Source organism: Balaenoptera physalus (genome assembly GCF_965194825.1).
Source record: "Balaenoptera physalus genome assembly, chromosome: 4".
Classification (NCBI taxonomy): Eukaryota; Metazoa; Chordata; class Mammalia; order Artiodactyla; family Balaenopteridae; genus Balaenoptera; species Balaenoptera physalus.
The window spans coordinates 5,502,997-5,522,626 of NC_138891.1; the positions used below are offsets into that span (position 1 = coordinate 5,502,997).

Here is a 19,630-nt window from a genome sequence, read left to right on the forward strand (position 1 = left end):
AAAATCATCTGTAGACTTCTTTGGCATTTACCATTCATTTGTGTGTTTCAGTGATAGTCACATCAGAGTTCATAAATCATCATATCTGGTGGCACCTTTTCTGTTAGCACCTCAGAAATCTTAACAGGATTTATCCTTCAGTAGAAATGGAACATCTGTGATGATGGGACCTTCAAAGATCGAAAGAGAAGAATTTCATCCAAATTCTATGGGTTGGTTCATCATATCGATCCATCTGGACTGACTGATAAAAATATCCTTTAAGAGGAGAAACTCACAAAAGTTCCTTCCTTATAAAATCTGTAATTTAGAAGGGCAAATAAGACACGGCTCTCTTGCTTTTCTTTCTTGCTTCTTTTCTTTCTAGTTCTCTCTTATCTTGCCAAAAACAGAGTTAATAAGCAAATACAAATAATTTCTATCTCATTCAGATCTATTCAACTTAAGTTAATTAAACTTCCAGTCTGAGGAAACATTTATCAACCCAGATTGACAAGTCAAGCAGTGAAGAGACTTCTACTGGCTTTGGAATTGTGTTTTGAAGGTTAGGTCACAGTGGAGATTTTCTGAAGTGTTAAGTAAAAAGCAAATGATTACTGATATTATGGCATGGCAATGCTAAAAGCACATAAATCGTGTGTTGAGTAAAAATAAAGTGAAACTACAATACATTATTTTTTTCAATATCTAAGCACATTCTTCAAGAATTTCCCCAACTCTTAGGATTATCTGTCCCCTTAAAATACCTAGGTGAATTTATATGGGGCTTCAGTTTTGGTAAAGAGCATTGTATTTTTACAAAGCTAGACCTAAACAATGATGTTCTTTGGATGAGCTTCTGAGAAAAGATGAACCAGATCATACAACTTAACTCTGTGTGTCGACATGCCCAATCCTTGGTCACTTCCCGCACCCCCCAGCTGACCTGGAAAGTTTTTAAAGTTTAAAGTTTTGCTTTCTCTAGAAATGCCTTCAATGAGTGGTAGCTTACAGGAGCAAATTAAAATCTCAAAGGGAGAGATACATACATACATGTGTTATTTTAATTATTTACACTGTTATTTTTGATGGGGTTGGGAGTAGGCAGGTTGAACAAAAGAGGAAAAAATAAAGGAGCTTGAGCCTAGCCTTGTTCTACCTGCCTGTTCATCCCAGTGTGATCCAGGGGCATGAGACCCAAAGACCAGACCCACACACCCATCTCTTCCTCTGCCTCTCCTGCTCTTGCAGGTGGTAGCCATGAGTACTCTTTCCTCAGTAAAACCATGACAGGGCTGTCCAAGAGGTAAAGCCATTATGCTAAAAATAATCCGACAAGGTCACCACATCATCTACCTGCCATGGTCTTGAGTCGTGTCCTCAAATACCCCAGAGCTGCTTCTTCTCACCCAGCTTGCCTTCTGGCTCCGACTTCTCTCTCCAGCCCTGTGAATTGGCTGTCGGGACCTGGCTGTGATCTGGACTGCTTGGCAACAGACTTCCCAGTGCCAGGCGTCAATGTGGTACTCTCTGCCCACCCAGACTTTTGACTCCACACATCCAGCCCTGGACTGCTCACATTCTTGGCCTGGCTTCCCTTCCAAGCAAGAGAAGGCTGCCAGAAAGGACGTGAATGGAGCCAGTCACATGTTGCAGTAGGCTTTTCCGCTTCTAGCGAAACTTCTTCAAAAGAACCCAGTGTTGATTTAAAACAGGTTTACAGAAAACAGGATACATAAGATGAAAATCTTCTCTCCCAAGAAAATTAACTTTAAAAAAGTGATCTATAAAACAGAGTGGTTTACCCAGAGTACTGGCTTTTAATTTTAATTTTCACAGTTGGGTTTGAGTTCAAAGTGATAGAAATAGAAATAGTGATCTATTAGTGATCTAATAGTGATCACTAGAAATAGTGATCATTAAAAACAGGTAAATTAGGAGTTTGGGATTAAAATATACACACTACTATATATAAAATAAATAATCAACAAGAACCTGTTGTATAGCACAGGGAACTCTACTCAATATTCTGTAATAACCTATATGGGAGAAGAATCTGAAGAAGAACGAATATATGTATTTGTGCAACTGAATCACTTTACTGTACACCTGAAACTAACACAACATTGTAAATCAACTATACTCCGATAGAAACTAAAAATTAAATTAAAAACACAGTTATAGAAGTATATATTCTAAATAAAATAATGACTCTTTCCTGAGGCTTAAGATTTATATATTTAAAGTATCTTATCTAAATTAATGATGAAATCTCAGAACTTCTATTCATATCAAATTGTTTCTAATACACTGTTCTGATTTGACTCATGAAATGAGTTCCCAAAGGGCAAAATGGAATAGAAATGCCATCATCCTTTGAGAGGTCAGGTTGCTTGAGACTAGATTTCTATCTCTTTGTAGCTGTAAAAATATTTAACATTCTGCAGGATCAGAATTACCATACTGACTAACCGTTAGAGATAATAAAAATTTATTGTTAAATTAATTTTTCTACAGTGTATTCTTTATTAACACAGCTCCACTTTAAAAATATATTTATCTTAAAGTGTTGAATTAAATATTAGTTGATAGAGCTAACCAAGAATAAGCCTTTTTTTTTCTTAAATATATTCTCAAAATAAATAATTCGATTTGAAGCTGTTGAAATAACGCAAAAATAACTAGTCTCTTCAATAAGGCCTGAGGAAAATCCAAATGGTTATTCTGCATCATTTAGACAAAAGAGAGATTGACATATGTTTTTTAGTGTTTTGGTGAAATGGTGATACAATTACAATCAACGTATTCTCAAAAACAAAAAGAAGATTTCATAATATAATGAGTTTTTGTGCAAGAGGCAGTCTGCTGTAGCTTGGAATTTCTGGAACTGTGTAATAGTTTATGAGATTATAGTAGGAGAGACAATTCTATACCTGGAATTTCATGAAAATCTGGTTTATATGGTTTCTGTAGCTAAAAATAGGAATATTGGAAATAGGTCTGTTGGGTTTGCTGTGAAGAGAGTCATTTGCTCCAGAATTTTATTATTTCCAAGCAGTTCTATTAATTTTTCAGCAGCCAACTTTTAAAGAAATAATGAGTAGAATTCTGATTTCTCCTGTTCGTTTTGATGTGCACAGTTTTCTTAATTTTTATGTGTCCTCCAACTCTTAAAAATCTTCTTGGCTGAGGTATGTTAACATTACATGGAAACAGCTTCTTCAAGGAGAGAAATTTTATCAAAAAGTAATTGTATTATGTGATGACCTCCCGTCTTCTTGCCCTTCCTGATGAGGGCAAAATAATAATAAATTGCTGTTTTGGGTGAAATAATTTGGGTAGTTTGAGTCTTGAGACAACACAGTTTATAGTTTAAATGGAATGCCTAGCAGTTGTTGAAAACTCGTTATGAAAAATATATGTATATATAATATGTTTTCTTGATTTTTTAAAGGTCCTCTCTTTCTCTATATTTCTCTCGTGTTTGCCAACCATTTCCCATAATTTGTCCAATAGAACTTACTCTCTGAAAACTTCTTTCCTGGTCCTCTGAAATTAAAAAAAAAAAAAAATTATTTTACATGTCTGAGTGTGGCAAATATATAACAGTTACATCGTGGTATCTTTCTGGTGGTTAAAATGTTTTCTTCATAGTCAGTCTATGAAATGCTAACACTGTAATGAAAGCTACTAAGTAACTCTTAGACATACTATAAAATGCCCCAGATCAGATGGGTTAATGTTCTAAAATATATCCACAGTAAATATTCTATCATTGTGCCATCCATGATGAGAGCTTGTTTTCTTATCTTCAGGACAGTTCTGCGGTACAACAAAATTTGAAGAGCTGACAGTTACTACTTCCTTTTAATTATCTGGGCTTCCTAACAGGATTGTACAGCAAGGATTTGTGAGCTAGATGGCTTGGAGTGACTGTCTCCACGTTCTCAATTCTCCACATGCTCTAAATTCACTAGTCAGAAAGCAGGCTCTCCCTCACTCTGTGTTCAATTTCAATTAGTAAAAGCTTTCAAAATTCATGATTTATCATGTCCTAATTCTAAATAGATATTATAGATTTAAGCACACAAGGCAAACCCTCAGTTTTAACCTAAAGCACACAGCCAGAAGGAAGATTACTGCTTTACAAATATAACAGATAAACTACCAAAGGCAATTGTTGTAAAACTCTGCCTTGACTTTTTGCCAGATTGGAAATTTTTCAGTGCGCGTGTCTCCTCGTTAATGAAATGGGAAGTGTCACTGTGGCATGCAGCAATTTTTTTTCCTTGCAGAAAACTCTTGAAAGAGGGGAACTACCATTCGTAGATTTGGAAACATTTTCTTTTTCCTTCTGCCTTACTAAGGGGAAAAAAAAAAAAAACTCTATTAGAAACCCAAAAAGGCAGTTTCCTATGCCTTTTAGTGGCATCTGAGTCACTTAAAATAGCTTTGGAATAAATGGATTTTCTTTTTTGTCTTCCTCTTTCTTTCCCTTTTGTAATGTTTATCAGAAAGTTCACAGATTCTGACAAAACTCACCCCTTCTTCTTGGTGCTTATCAGTTGTATGTACAGTGGTCGAACCCACTCAATCAACTCTCCCAAGGCCTCGCGGCCCTGCCTTCCAAGTAACCTGGGTTTTTTGTTTGTTTGTTTTTTGCTTTTTTTAAAAAATTTACTTGTTATTTTATATTGGAGTATAGTTGATATACAATGTTGTGTTAGTTTCAGGTGTACAGCAAAGTGATTTGGTTATACATATACATATATCCATTCTTTTCCAGATTATTTTCCATTATAGGTTATTGCAAAATAATTGCATAGAGTTCCCTGTGCTATACAGTAGGTCCTTGATGATTATCTGTTTTATATATAGTAGTATGTATATGTTAATCCAAAACTCCTAATTTATCCTTCCTCCCCCCATGTTTCCCCTTTGGTAACCATAAGTTTGTTTTCTAAGTCTGTGAGTCTGTTTCTGTTCATTTGTATCATTTTTATTTATCACTTATCACATATAAGTGAAATCATATGATACTTGTTCAAATAACTTAGTTTTGAATTAATTTACTTTGGATTAATTTATGTTTGGAAAGGATGAAGTATACATTCTGTGAGTGGTGTAGGAAACAAATTTCCTTGGAAACACACAGATTCTAAGTTAGGAAGAGAAGACTGTATCTTACAAAAGAGCCCCTGGTTTAAAGGCTAAATGGCAGGTTAATTAAGCCCCATAGTTATTCTTCTCTGTTTCAAGGATGTGAATTGTCTCCATCCTCCCTCATTTATAATCACATCTATCCCCAAAACTGCATCTTTCCGCAGAGATAGTCATTGCTTGTTCAGGTATCTAAAATATTTTTAAAGAGTTTTTCTCTAATTTATTCTGAATTCCCTCTTAAGGTGGTTAACTTGTCCTGACTTGCAAGGGACTTTCCCTGAAAGTACTAAAAATCCCATGTCTCAGAAACTCCCTTAGTCACAGGCAAAATAGGACCTTGGTCACCCAATCTCTATTTCCCTTTTTTTACATTCATGACTTTCTATTTAATTGTCATTATAGCTCTAGCGCTGAGACCAATTAAGCTAAATCAGAAAGTAGTTGACAGGTCTGTCAGTGGTGGTTCCTGAAGTGTCATCCTCAGCCCAGAAGCAGCAAAAACATGGGGTATTTGTTAGAAATAAAGATATTCAGGCCGCAGCCCAGACCTAGGAACCATAAACTCTAAGGGTGGTAATCAACAATCTGTGTTTGATTAAACCTCCAGGTGGTTCAATGTATAGTAACGTTTCGGAACCACTAGTTTACAGGAACAGGATGATTTTTGATTCACAAAAGTTTCCAACATCTTGGCTGCATCGTTGTTGGATGCTGTGACAGCCAAAAGAGCACAGAGAAAATAGAGTGAAAGAAAATTATAAGGTGAAAATGATTTAGGGTGAAAACTTAGGTTAGCAGGTCAGAGATTTGCTATTTATATCGCTGTGCCGATGTTCAGTCTAGTGCCTTATGGGGGTACGAGCTCAACTTTTGAAAGAAAGGCAAATACCTAACAGAACAAATTTGTTGACAGCAGCCTCTGTATTTATCAATTACCAAATATCTAGCAAGCTTTGTTATAGTTGCATATGGAGTATATTAAATATAAGCTGTAGGAGTAAGGAATACAATCCCCATTGACTTTGAGAAACTAAGGCTGCAATGTGATAAGATATTGATTGAGATGTCATGTTGAGGTGACACTGGGATATTAAGTCATAATGCTTTACGCACAGCTGGCGAGACATGTCAGGCTCCTGCCCTAGAATGAGTCTCTCCTTGTGAACTTGAAAGAAAGAAATGAGGGCAAACTATCTGGTAAAGAAAAATATAAGACTAACTCTAACCAGCTTTCTCTCCTTGGAATAGAGACCTTGCCTTCTGACGGGACAGCCTCAGGCCAGTCATAAGCCCAGCATCTCAGAACCACTGTGGAAATGAGCAGGGTTTGGGGCACAGACACAGTGTCGCGAGAGCATCTTTCAAAGTGGCAGCCCACAGCCCACAGAGAAGATTGTGGTCCACAAGAGTTCTCACACACACACACACGCACACACACACACACAGCTGCTAACACTTAAAATTTGGAAATTGCACATGAAACTTTCTGGCTTTCACCAAAATAATAATCAAAGCATCTGGTAAAACGGGGCATGAATTTCTAAGATGGCTGACCAGAAGTGTACAATGAACTCCCCCATTTTTGTGGAGTTATGTGCTCTCCAGTTTACCACAGTGAGTAATTCTATCAGTGTCAATTGCCCAGCTTCACTCCTTTACATTGTCTGCCTTTTCCTGTTGGGTGTGTGTGTAGGGCTGGAGGGGGGCGGGGGGCGCTGACTACCGCCTAGATTTATGCTGCTTTTACTTGGTGAAATCCCAGTTTAAACTACTATTATGTAACAGCCTAAATGGGAAAAGAATTTGAAAAAGAATAGATACATGTATACGTATAACTGAATCACTTCATTGTTCACCTGAAACTAACACAACATTGTTAACTATATTCCAATATAAAATTAGAAGTTTAAAATAAATAAATAAATACATAAACAAACAAACTAGAGACCTCCCTTCTGAGGTCAAGGACATTTAAGGTTAGAAGATACAAAGTAGGTCTCAGCTTCCGTTGGCCAACTGTTGGATCCCGCCTAACTCCCCAGGACCTGGGTAATCCCTGCTGAGCCCTTGGTGCTTCCAGAGCCTCTGATCTCCCTTCTCCTTGGCCTGGTCCTCTTGCCTTCTTTCCTTCACGTTAGCCCCACTCTCTACTTCCTGTCCCAAGTCAAGCATCCTTTGATCAGGTTCTGACCACCACCACCTTCTGAGGGCTTCTGCATCATTCGCTAACCTAACAACCTGATTCTCTAGCCTTCTTACCACCCCCCCAACCCCGCCAATTTTAGGAATTGATAGGAATAACCTAAATTCCTGATAAATGTTCCTATAAAATGAAAGTAATCTCACGTTACCCTCTCAAATCACATGATCCTCTTAAAAAAATGGCCGATCCCCATGAAACTAATGAGTCCTGGCTTCAAGAGGAAAAATCCAGAAGTTGAATCAGCTCTTTCTTTCAACAGGCTCTGAAAATAGTTTTCAGCAGAATAATTTATGTTCTAAGCTGCACCTGGTGTACACGGCCCAAAGTGAGTTCAACAGATCAATCACCAGGATCCCTCAGTCTGAATCTACTCTTGATGTAATTGTCTCAAACAGATGGTAGATTGGACAGCTTCGGGACACATCTCAGAAGTTGCAGTTAGATATTTTTGTTATGTAAGTTTTTGAAATCGCTTGCCTTCCTATAATTTCTGATGCACAAAAGACATGGGAACTCTAGTTCAAAGGATGTAAAGGTAGAAAGAATTACTCACCTGAGCCCTTAGGACATTAAGAGTTTTAATCAGTGGATCACTTTTTGCATGGCACTTCCAAATAACAGAACTTTGGAGGTGTGATAAAGTTAGAGTTTGAAGTACAGGTATTTTTCTGGTATTTTCTGGTGATGCCTCTTCCTGCTCTACTTCCTCAAAGAGAGCAAATCCATTGTTCCCTCCCCTCTTGTGGTATTGGAGCCCTGTCACTCTAGTACACAAATGACTTTGTGTTTACTTTTGTTTTTTTCTTAATTTTATTGAAGTAGAGTTGATTTACAATGTTGTGTTAGTTTCAGGTGTACAGCAAAGTGATTAGTTGCACAAATACATATATTCATTCTTTTTCAGATTCTTTTCTCCCTGTGCTATACAATAGGTCCTTGTTGGTTATCTATCTTATATATAGTAGTGTGTGTACATTCATCCCAAGCTCCTGATTTATCCCTCCCCCGCCCCACGTTTCCCCTTTGGTAACCATAAGTTTGTTTTTGATATCTGTAAATCTGTTTCTGTTTTGTAAATAAGTTCATTTCTGTCAGTGTCATATTTTTAAAAATTAGATTCCACAGATGAGTGATATCATATATTTGTCTTTGTCTGACTTACTTCACTTAGTATGATAATCTCTAGTTGCATCCATGTTGCTGCAAATGGCATTATTTCGTTCTTTTTTATGGCTGAGTACATCATGTTTACTTTTTAACCTCCAGTGATTAACACAGGGTCTGACACATGAGCGTTCAGTCAGGTCCACCCCAAAAGTTTCAGGGCCAAGGCAAGAGTTCAAATGGAGACCATGCACTGTATAGCTAAATGTTTACAAGCTGTACCTCAAGCTTCCCTGGCAGCCCCCCAGCCTTTACCCAGGGATTGCCTTTGTGACCTGAAGGTCAAAGAATCTCCCTGCCTGAGTCAGCCCTGAGCCCTACCGAATGATAACACAGCTCTGCAGGAACAGGGCAGAAGCTGTGCCCCAAGCCAGCCCTCTGGGTGGTGACTGGACCCACCCCAATCAGGTAGCCCACTGCGGAAGCATCCTTCCTCCCCAACCTCATTTTGTGGACTCAGGATTCCCAAGCAATTTTAAGCATTTCCTGTATCACCATAGCGGAAAGAGGGAGGGGATGTTTTGGGGGGACTTTGCCTAAACATACCTTTCGGTGATTTGAGGTGATTGGTGATTTGAAAACAAACCTTTTTCTCTGGTTTCCAGATAGAGGCTGTGATCTCCTTTTACCTCTCAACATACATAGCCACACATGCACACACATAGACATGCATGCACACACATAGACACACATGCACACACATAACCACACATGCATACACATAGATGCACAAATCATAAACATCTATGCACACAATCACACACAAACCTGTGAACTTTCAGACTCGATACTCTGGCCTTTGGGACACCAGTCCAGCTCTCACTTCCCTTTCTAATTAAAATTTCCATTTGCTCAGCTGGTTATCAAACTGTCTAAAAAGTGTTTTTATAAGATCAAAAAAATGCAAAAATAGACTTTTGTTTCAGTGGCTTGTGATACGTGGAGGCCAGTGCAGGGGCCATTCCTGCCTGTGTCTAAGAGGCTGGTACTATGCCCGGTCAATGTTGATCAAATTGGATGAAATCCAGAGGAAGGAAACCACCAGTAATAATTTCTAAAAACTTGGGATTTTTAAATTTTTGTAATGAAGCACCTTTTTATACTTCAGAATGTCAGCATATTTAAGAGGAAGCAGCTGTTCTCACTTGCTAGCAAGCCTGGTTGAGACTTCATTTCACACAGAGAAGAAGGAAATAAATTGTGTATCATTCTGGGTCTTCAGTCTAGCAGAAAACATGATGACTATCTTTGGGACATACTATTAATTTCTGTTACCTGGGAGGAAACTTAAATAACTCACATCTGGTTCTCTCAGTTGGGTTATGAAGTCTGTAACTAAGAGAATAAATTTCTTACCTGGACCGTGTAACTTGGCTGTTTCATTTTATTATCTAGAATTCAAGTTGTTGATTATTTCTGGAATCTTTTCTTATGCTTTTTGAATTTTTTAAAAAAGTATTTACAGTGTTTTTATATAAGAATGAGGGCCAAAATGGGCCACTCTGAATACTGACAATTTTCCTTTCATTCTCCACTAAAGCCCCATTCCACAAAGTATTAACAATCTGTTCTGATGTCAAAGCCAAATAGTGACAGTTACAATAATGAATGTTTGCTCGAGGGCACTGGCGGAAAAACGGCACAGAAATGCAAACCCCAGCCATCTCAAACCGTTCCTTCCCACTGGAATGCACCCATTCTTTTCGACTCCCAGTCACATAGATTGTTCCCATTGGGTCATTGGTTGAATAGCGCAAAGAAATCTGAATCTGGGAAACATTAAGAAAAGTGAATCGTTATTCTAGTTTTGCATCTTTTGGAAAAGACAAAAGAAAAAAGTGCAATGAGGAAGGCTTGTGCGTTACTCTTATCATTTTGCAGAAGAGGTTGTTTGAGAGCTGTAGGGTTTTTTTTCTCCTCTCCTTCTAAATGGACTCCAGCAACTTAATACATTAGCATAAATGTATGATTGGGCATACATGATTGACTCTAGCTCGGGCCAAGTTCAGTTTTTTTTAAGTCAAATTTTTAAGATTCTATCTTCCAACACTCATAATAAATCACGACTAATTGGAATTAACTGAAAGGGATATAGTCAGTTCTTTTACGAACAAAATCAAAATTTTAGCAATGAAAAATAAATGAAGAGCTTGTGCTTCTGAGCCAGACTGTCTGAGTTCAAATCATTGTGCTTCAGCTGGCAGCTCTGGCATTGCGCAAGTTCCCAAATCTCTCCATACCTCAATTTCTTCTCTAAGATGAGGATAAAAATGGTATGCCCATCTTTGTTTTTTTTAATTGACGTATAGTTGATTTACAGTGTTGTGTTAGTTTCAGGTGTTCAACAAAGTGATTCAGTCATATATATATACATATATATGTACATATATTTATATATTCTATATTACTTTGTATATTATATATTATATATATATATATTATTTTTAAGATTTTTTTCCATTATATGTTATTACAAGATATTGAGTATAGTTCCCTGTGCTATACAGTAGGTCCTTGTTTATCTTTTTTATATATAGTAGTGTGTATCTATTAATCCCAAACTCCTAATTTATCCTCTTAGTTTTTTATGAGGATTGAATGAGTTAATACCTATAAATGCTTTGAAATTGTTTTTACCATCATAAGCTATAATTGTGTTTTGTTCATTCATTCATTCATTTATTCATTCATTGCTTTCTTTCAATAAATATTTATTGACTGCCTTTTTATGCCAAGTATAAGTGCAAGGATATAGCAACAGACAAAACTGATAAAGGTTGTTAAGTTTATTATTATTATTATTCCAAGTCATTATGGGATGTCTCATGAACCACTCAGCACATAATGGGCATCTATTATCCTTCCCATCTCCTAGCACAAAATAGCAGCTCAATAAATGTTGATGGAGGGAAGTTCAAATACATGAGTCATTGCAACATAGAGTAACAATCTGGAATTGCAATAAGGATTTGGAATTGGGAGATGCAATGTCAAGTCCCAGTTTTACTGAAATTTCCTAATCTAAAAACCTAGAAAGCTATACCATGAAACCACTAAGATCCCTTTTGACTATGATTCTAGAAAGTAACTGAAATGATGCACTATTTGTTGACTGGTTATAATTCTATTTTTCTTAAAATAAATAAACTTCTGATTTTAGTCTCCTTTAAATCTACAGAAAAGGTACAAAACACGACAGAGGGTTCCCGTATATGCTCTCAGTTTCCCTTATTATTAACATCTCACATTACTATGGTGTATTTGTCAAAGCTAATGAACAAATATTGATATATTATTACCTGGAGTCCATACTTCATTCTGATTTCATAAGTTTATACCTAAAGTTTTTTTGTTTTCTTTTTTATTTGTTTAAATTATGTAAGTTTCAGGTAAACAGCATTACAATTCAACATCTGTATACACTACAGAGTGAACACCAACATAAGTCTAGTTACCACCCATCACCATATAGTTGACCCCCTTTAGACATTTTGCCCACCTCCACCCCCCTTCCCCTCTGGTAACAACTTATCTAATCTCTGTATCTATGAGTTTGGTTTTGTTTTCTTTTGTTTGTTCCTCTGTTCTGGTTTTTTAGATTCCACCTAGGAGTGAAATCATATGGTATTTGTCTTTCTTCATCTGACTGTTACAATTGTGTGTATGTACCACATCTTTTTCTGAATTTAATTTCTTATTTTATATTGGAGTTTAGTTGATTTACAATGTTGTGTTAGTTTCCTTACGTTCTTTTTTTTTTTTTCTTGCCCCAGGATCCCAACCAGGACACCACATTATATTCAGTAATCCTGTCTCCTTAGACTTGTCTGTACTGCGACAGTTTTTCAGAGTTTTCTTGTTTTGATGACCTTAATATTTTTGAGGATTCTTGGTCAGGAATTTTGTAGAATGTCCTTAAATTTAGGTTTGTTTATACTTTTCTCATGGTTAGACAGGGGTTATGAGTTTTAGGAGGAAGATCACAGAGGTAATTCTCATCACATCCTAGCAAGAGTATATGCTATTAACATGATCAATGATATAAAATTTTACTTTAATGACTGGATAAGTGTTATGTATAATTGGTAATTTAATGTACCATACTAAGGAAAATGTCTTTGCTATATGTAATTTTCTATGCAAAGTACAGTCATCCTTATCTGCACGAGATTGGTTCCAGAACCCTTGTGGTTACCACAATCTATGGATGCTCAAGTCCCTTATATAAAATGACGTAGTATTTGCATATAACCTACACACATCCTCCCGTTTACTTTAAATCATCTCTGAATTACTTACAATACTTAATACAATGTAAACATTATGTAACATTATGTTTTTGCAAATGTAACATTATATAGTTGCAAATACAATGTAAATGCTATGTAAATAGTTGCCTACCCACAATAAATTCAGATTTTGTTTTTTGGAAGTTTCTGGGATTTTTAAAAAAAATATATTTGATCCTTGGTTGGTTGAATCTGCAGATGCAGAACCCCCAGATACCAAGGGCCAACTAAATGAAATAGTTGATTCTTTTGTGGCATAATCTTAAAATATATTTACTTTACTTTAAAAAAAAAAGTCCTCTTTACTACTGGCAAATGAAGAGTAAGTGAAAAATTCATGTCTTGTTATAAATTAATAGTACTCTTATCTTTGTGGACTCAAGATCTACATATGAAATTTAATGTCAAGCATATAACTGTTTGTATTTCTTTCAAACTAACCGCAAGCTTGAGAAAATTCGCAGATCTTTGTTCAGCTATGTGGTCTGAAAGATGCAACAAAGTAAGAAGTGCCGAAGTTAAGCATTTTGATACTAACTCCCCTAAGCCTGTCTCCTGCAAGGGACTTGCCTTAAGAAATATCGATATTAATACTTCACTAAGCCCTGGACATAGACAGTCTGGTGTCTCTAATCTTTGGTGTCCTTGGTATAAATGTACATTATCCTCTGGGATTAGGAATGACGCTGATGTAGCTGTCACAGAGATTGGAAGATCCATGGTTATGTTTATTCTATACTTTTGTTATGAATTTCACTGTAAATAGAGAAGTTGGCTTAAGATTACTATAATCTATGCAATGTAAAATTTTCGGATCAGACATAAAATAAACATTGTCAATCCAGGGGAAAATTGTTAGAAGTAGGGTACTACTAGGGATATCCTTATTTAGATTTAAATGAAATAAACACCTACAGTATCACACTCTGGCTCCAGCAAGTGGCCACAATAAGTTTAATTATACCTGTCTTTATGGTTGTCACTTCCCATAGAACTGATCATAAAAACAATTGAGTGGTTTTAGCCCACTACTCTTTGTGACCTTACTATGGAGGTTCATTATTATGGCCAAGAACATCATTCACAATACATTTTTCCCCAAATCCCTAATTTCTTAATTCCATGAAACAGTGTGTCCTGACTCACCATATACTACTTGTGTGACATTTGGAAGTTTCCTTAACTTCTGAAATTTCTTCATTTTCAAAAGTATGTGTGACGGTTAAATGAAATTACATATATAAAACACTTAGCAAATGAACTGGCCATTTGCTATTTGTTCACAGACACTCATGCACATGCTTTCAAAGAATAATTTCCGGTTTGCTGGGCGCAATGATGCCTACTGGACCATCTCAAGTTGGTTGTTGTGTTTTATGCCATATCTAGAGTCTCAGAAATATTTTCTGGCAATTACCTGATATTTTAATGTTGGTATCTTAGTAAACACCAATCAGGAAGTGGGCCTCTCAGTGTTCAAGGAAATAAATGTATTCTGGTGGCAAAATTCAGTGTTAGGATAATTTTATTTATTTTTCTCTAGCCATGAAAGAGACTAGTCATGACACTATGTTTCTTTTTTTTTTTTTTCTAAATGGTTGGAGGATATTCTCCACAACACTGCAGGGGACTTACTTAATGGTCTTACAGCTAAATAAGTGATTAAAAGTATAGGAAGTGTCAGGCAAAGGGTAGAGCCAGATGAATCGTTTTATACAATAGCCCTCAACATGAATCTGAAAAAGAATATATATATATACACACATATATAAAAGTATATATTATATGTATACATATACACACATATATATATAACTGAATCGCTTTACTGTACACCCGAAGCATTGTAAATCAACTATATTTCAATAATATTATTTTTAATGAAAATTAATTAATTAATTAAAAAAAAGAAAACAAGAGCCCATTTCTCTTCTGATTGACTAGTGTGTCTGATGCCATATTTGGGAAAGAAGCCGTAAGCAACCTCACCCATATTCCCACCTCTCTCTCTGGATCAAAGGGCAAATCCAAGTTACAAGGCATCTCAATAACATAAACTAAAAAGAAGTAAGTGTTTATGAGGACAACACTTCATTGCAGGTAGACCACTGTCCTTTACAGCCACTGCCCACTCCATTTATCATGGACTTTACAGTGTGGCATTGGATAGTGACCACAGCAGCATATGGAATGAGAAACAATTCCAAGAGCAGCTGAGACAGCCCGGGAATATTTTGAATAAGAGGTTAAGAACTAGCCAGCCGGGAGGCAGCAAAAAGTAATATAAAAATAGAAAGCACAGGGCGTAGGGCTCATTTGCAATTCATTGTTGGGTATGGCAGACATTGCTGACATCGTGTTAACTAGCCTATTTGGGTTGGGAGCTGTGTACACCCAAGTGAAGTTAGGACAAGGTAGTCTTACTTTGGAGGTTGACCTCTCCAGCTTCAGAATCAGACTTCAGAGGCAGAAGGGTTGTAGGGTTACAGCGCATCAACACTTTCTTGGTCATCAAGCTCTTGAAAGCTGTGACATTAACATGGTGTGACCAGTCTGTGAATGCCTTATAAAGAATTATAAAGAATGGCTGTTGATGTTTGAATACTTTTGTGTCACAAGCTCCCTGAACACAGCCTGGCGCAGAGCATACATTTAATAAATTATGCTAGATTAGAATTCGTCTTATTTGTATATAGATGATTTTTGTACCTGTCCAATATACAACTCTTTGTAAATAAGGCAACGATTTTCTAAACCTTTGATCTGGACAAAGCGATATGATATCAGGGTTCTTTATTTTTCTATAGTTTGCACAAGCATACACAGGAGGAACAGTACCTATTTTACCTATTTTTTAATTAAAGAAAGAGATGTAGAAGGAAAATAGACAAGTAGTAAAGAAAAATTAAGATATCTTAAAAACATTTATCCTCCATTTTATTTTTTTTAAGCCATCCTTGTAGAAATATACAAAGCACAATGCACTGTAAAGATTATTTTACTAAGGCCATATGTTAACAAGAGAAATTTGTGAATATGTTTATTTACCCCATGGAAAAACGTTAAAGCCTATTTGTATATATTTTCTAGAATTGTCCGAATGTGTTATATCAATAGACAAAACTATAAGTGGTCATCTATGTACATTTCCTCAGGAGATGATTGACACATAGTTGACAAGCAGCAATTGCTAGCTGTTCTTATCATTATTAGCAGAATGTAATATTAGGGATACACTTTCGAATAGGGAAAGGTAATACCACTGTTTTTGCCTTTTCTTCTGTGCTACTTTGACTGCAGACAGTACCACAGGGACACCAGCAATATCAACGACGACAACTGTGGAAATTCGCAAAAGCAGCGTTATGACAACTGAGATCACTTCTAAAGTGGAGAAAAGCCCCACGACAGCCACTGGCAATAGCTCCTGTCCTTCCACGGAGACTGAGGAAGAAAAGGCAAAACGGCTGCTTTACTGTTCTCTATGCAAGGTTGCTGTCAACTCCACCTCACAGCTGGAGGCGCACAACAGTGGTGAGATGCAGCGATTTATTTTCTGTCTCAACAGCTCTGCAATTATCTTCCTCTGAATAGATTAGATCTTTTGCAGCAGGGGACAGAGGGGGAGGCAGAAAACTGGCAATTATTACATGGAATTGATTAACCATTAAAACGTAAAAATGACAAACAAAGTGTCATTTACAGGGGGGCAAGGAAGGGTTTCCAGGGCTCCCTTGCCATGCTGTATATGTGTTTGTGTGTATGGATGTGTGTTTGTGTTTTATAAACATTAAGAGAGACACTAGAATATAATTCTGAAGTGTCAGCTTTGCATTTATATGATTTCTAGATTGCTATGTTACTTCCACACATTTGCTTGTAACTGAAATTTTCTGAAGTTGCACCAATAATGTAGTTGCAAAAGTTGGTTGCATAACTCCATTCACTTTTGGTTAAAAACCTCCCTGTTATGGTTTTTATGGCAAATAATGTTGTTTGGGCTAAATCTATATGAGCTGGACAATTAAACTTAAGAAAATACTTCTTAGAGGCAGCCATGATGTCTGCATATAATATTTTATTGATTCTTTCTGACAACGTAAAGATACTATTCCTTTGTTTTGACTGAGGCTCAGAGAAGACACATGACCAGTTAGGTGACAGAGCCATTATTCAAACCCAGGTCTCTCTAACTAACACTAATCTTTCATATAGCATAACAGAAAATACTGGTAAGCCGGGATGGAATTCTCTCCTGATATATTTTGATTCCATCTACCTGCTCTTTCTATACATCTATGTTTATATCTATATCTATATTTAAAGATGTTATATATCTATATCTGAACCTATCTAACTAGATACAGATATAGAGTATATCTATATCGATTTAAATAGATAAAGATTTTATTGTTTTATTTGTTTATTTATTTATTTATGTCCTGCCTGAGATTTTAGCCAGCCCTTTGTCCCAACATCAGTTTTTCTCTAAAAGACTGGGTTCATTGCGAGGACTCTGTCAGCAATTACAATAGAAAAAGAATCATTTGTGAATCATACCCTGAGTTAATAGTGCAGCTGTGTGTTGATGGCGTCATCGACCAATCATTGTGCTGCACGCGTAATATTCAAGTACTGACTTCAAGACTCTAAGGGGGTAATTGCAGAAGGAGGACAATTCTTTCCGCACACATCCTTCTCCTGCAGGCAACATGAGTTGTAGTCAGGGAGAGTTCATGAGTTCAGGGGCTGGGAGACACAGAATAGCATCTGGCCCCAAGTCAGAATCTGTATCATTCAGATTTGTCCTCTGTTTACTCCTGCGAATATGTTCTTCCTGAATGTGAGATCACTGGGAGAGCATGGGCATCATTGGAAATCCATTTACTTTTCCAGAATTCTTGATCATCCCCCCATAGTGACAGAGAAACACATTCATTTTGAGGGAGGATCTATTTCGACAGATAAACAAACCATAGCCTTTGAGGTTGGAGTTAATTTACGAAGAACTTGGATGTCCTTTCCGAATTCTGATCAGAAACATCTGATAAGGAGGCAAAGAAGGGATGACTTATTTGTTTATATCACATCAGGTCAACATTTTCCATATTACAGTTCTATGGTCATCTCTGGTTCGTGTGTAAGAATTGCCGTTGGAGCTTTATGTATATATATATATTTTATGTGAATGTAAAATATATCCATATGTTTATATATAAATGCATTTATATTTATTTAAATACAAATACATATATATATCTATCTCCTACATCCTGGGATTCTGATTTATTATATATCCAGGGCCTGGGAAGCTATAGTGTTTGGGAAAAGAAAAAAACCAAAACAAAAAACCTGGCAAGTGTTTTGCAGGCAGAGCTGAGAACTAGTGTAACCATCTCACCTGGAAGTTTAAGACATGATTTTGGTTGTCACCCTTACTTGAGTCCCTTTCTAAGGGTGTCCCCTCCAAGCCTTCAGCCCATTCGGGGGACTGCGGCCACTCCCCTTCCCTCCAAGGTGCTACTTGGGGTTCTTGGTTCCTGTATTTCCCTTCCTGCTTCAGAGATCTTCCCCTCGGGGTGTGATGTTGGTAAAACTGCGGGGTGATTGTAGAGGGCAAGGCTCTGCATATGTCCCTCTCCTGTCAAGAGTAAGAGTGGTCCTTGTAAGTCTCATCATAGGATTATTGTGGTGGGTTCTAGTTTGGGTTCCATGAGAAGCAGACTCTGAGACAAGGATGTCAGGGCAAATAGTTTTTAGGGAGATGAAGGGACCAGGTTAGTGGAGTTGGGAAAGGAGATAGGGCAGGGAAGGCGGCCAGCACAGCCAGCTACCAATGTGGGCAAACTGGACCTTACCCACCAAAGCCGGTCCACCACCCAGCTTCCACTCTTTTACCCTTAAAACCTTCAAGTGATCACATAGAATGACAGAACTAAATTAACTCAAATTCTGTGTCTTTATCTTTACAGTCTCAGGACTATCATTGTTCATTTATAATCTGCTGTTTTCATGAAACATGGGTAGTAACCCAAGGGCATGAATTGCAGCCTTTGTGAGCTCAAAGGATTTCAAACCGCTATGAAATGATTAGTGAAACTAAAGCTTGTAACCGAATTTGTGTGTTTCTGGGGATGACCGTAAAATGGAGAGTTCTACAAACTAATTTCCATGGAGCATGTGATGTGCTAATTTAGTATATACTAAATCTCAGCAGTAACCACCTCCATTGTTTAGAATATAGACCAATGAAATATTCTTCAGGGAAGAGTCCTTATCACCGACATTATTTAGAGTTACCAGATCATGGCACTGGTGGAAAGCGGACCCCCTTTGGATAGTCCGTTTAATCATTGTTCTCTAATTCTCTTTAAGGACCCCCTTCCTAGCTACACACAGGGCAGACCACAATCACCACCCTACCCACTACATCCTTCACTCAACCCCACTCTGTCAATATAACTTTAAAAGACTTCTCCAATTACTTCTTAGAGCCAGATATTAGGAAAATACTGTTAAGATTGGGCTGTGTTTTTCGGGAAACCAAGTTTGAATATCAATTGTGCTCAGAAGCAACCAGGCTGCAGCATGGGGAGATGTGTCCTTTGCATTTAAATTGTAATTCTAAGTGTTTTTCTTCTTTATCCTTTTAGAAATACATCATAGGCATGGAACCAGGGCTATAGCACCAAGCGGAGAGTTATGCACTTACGGTCTGTTCATGGGAAGCCAGCCACCTTCAAAACATGTTTTTCTCTTAATCTTGGAAAATGCATTTTTAAAAAAATTTATTGAAGTATAGTTGATTTACAATGTTGTGTTAGTTTCAGAT

At 37.0% G+C, this 19,630-nt stretch overlaps 1 protein-coding gene across 1 annotated transcript in view; it reads left to right on the forward strand.

The window, feature by feature from the left end:
* ZNF385D (zinc finger protein 385D) overlaps positions 1 to 19,630 on the forward strand; it is a 231,206-nt gene that overhangs the window by 183,987 nt on the left and 27,589 nt on the right. The window contains exon 4 of the mRNA XM_082460776.1: positions 16,099 to 16,332. Within this exon, the coding sequence (XP_082316902.1) occupies positions 16,099 to 16,332 (234 nt within the window). The remainder of the gene's footprint in view (positions 1 to 16,098; positions 16,333 to 19,630) is intronic.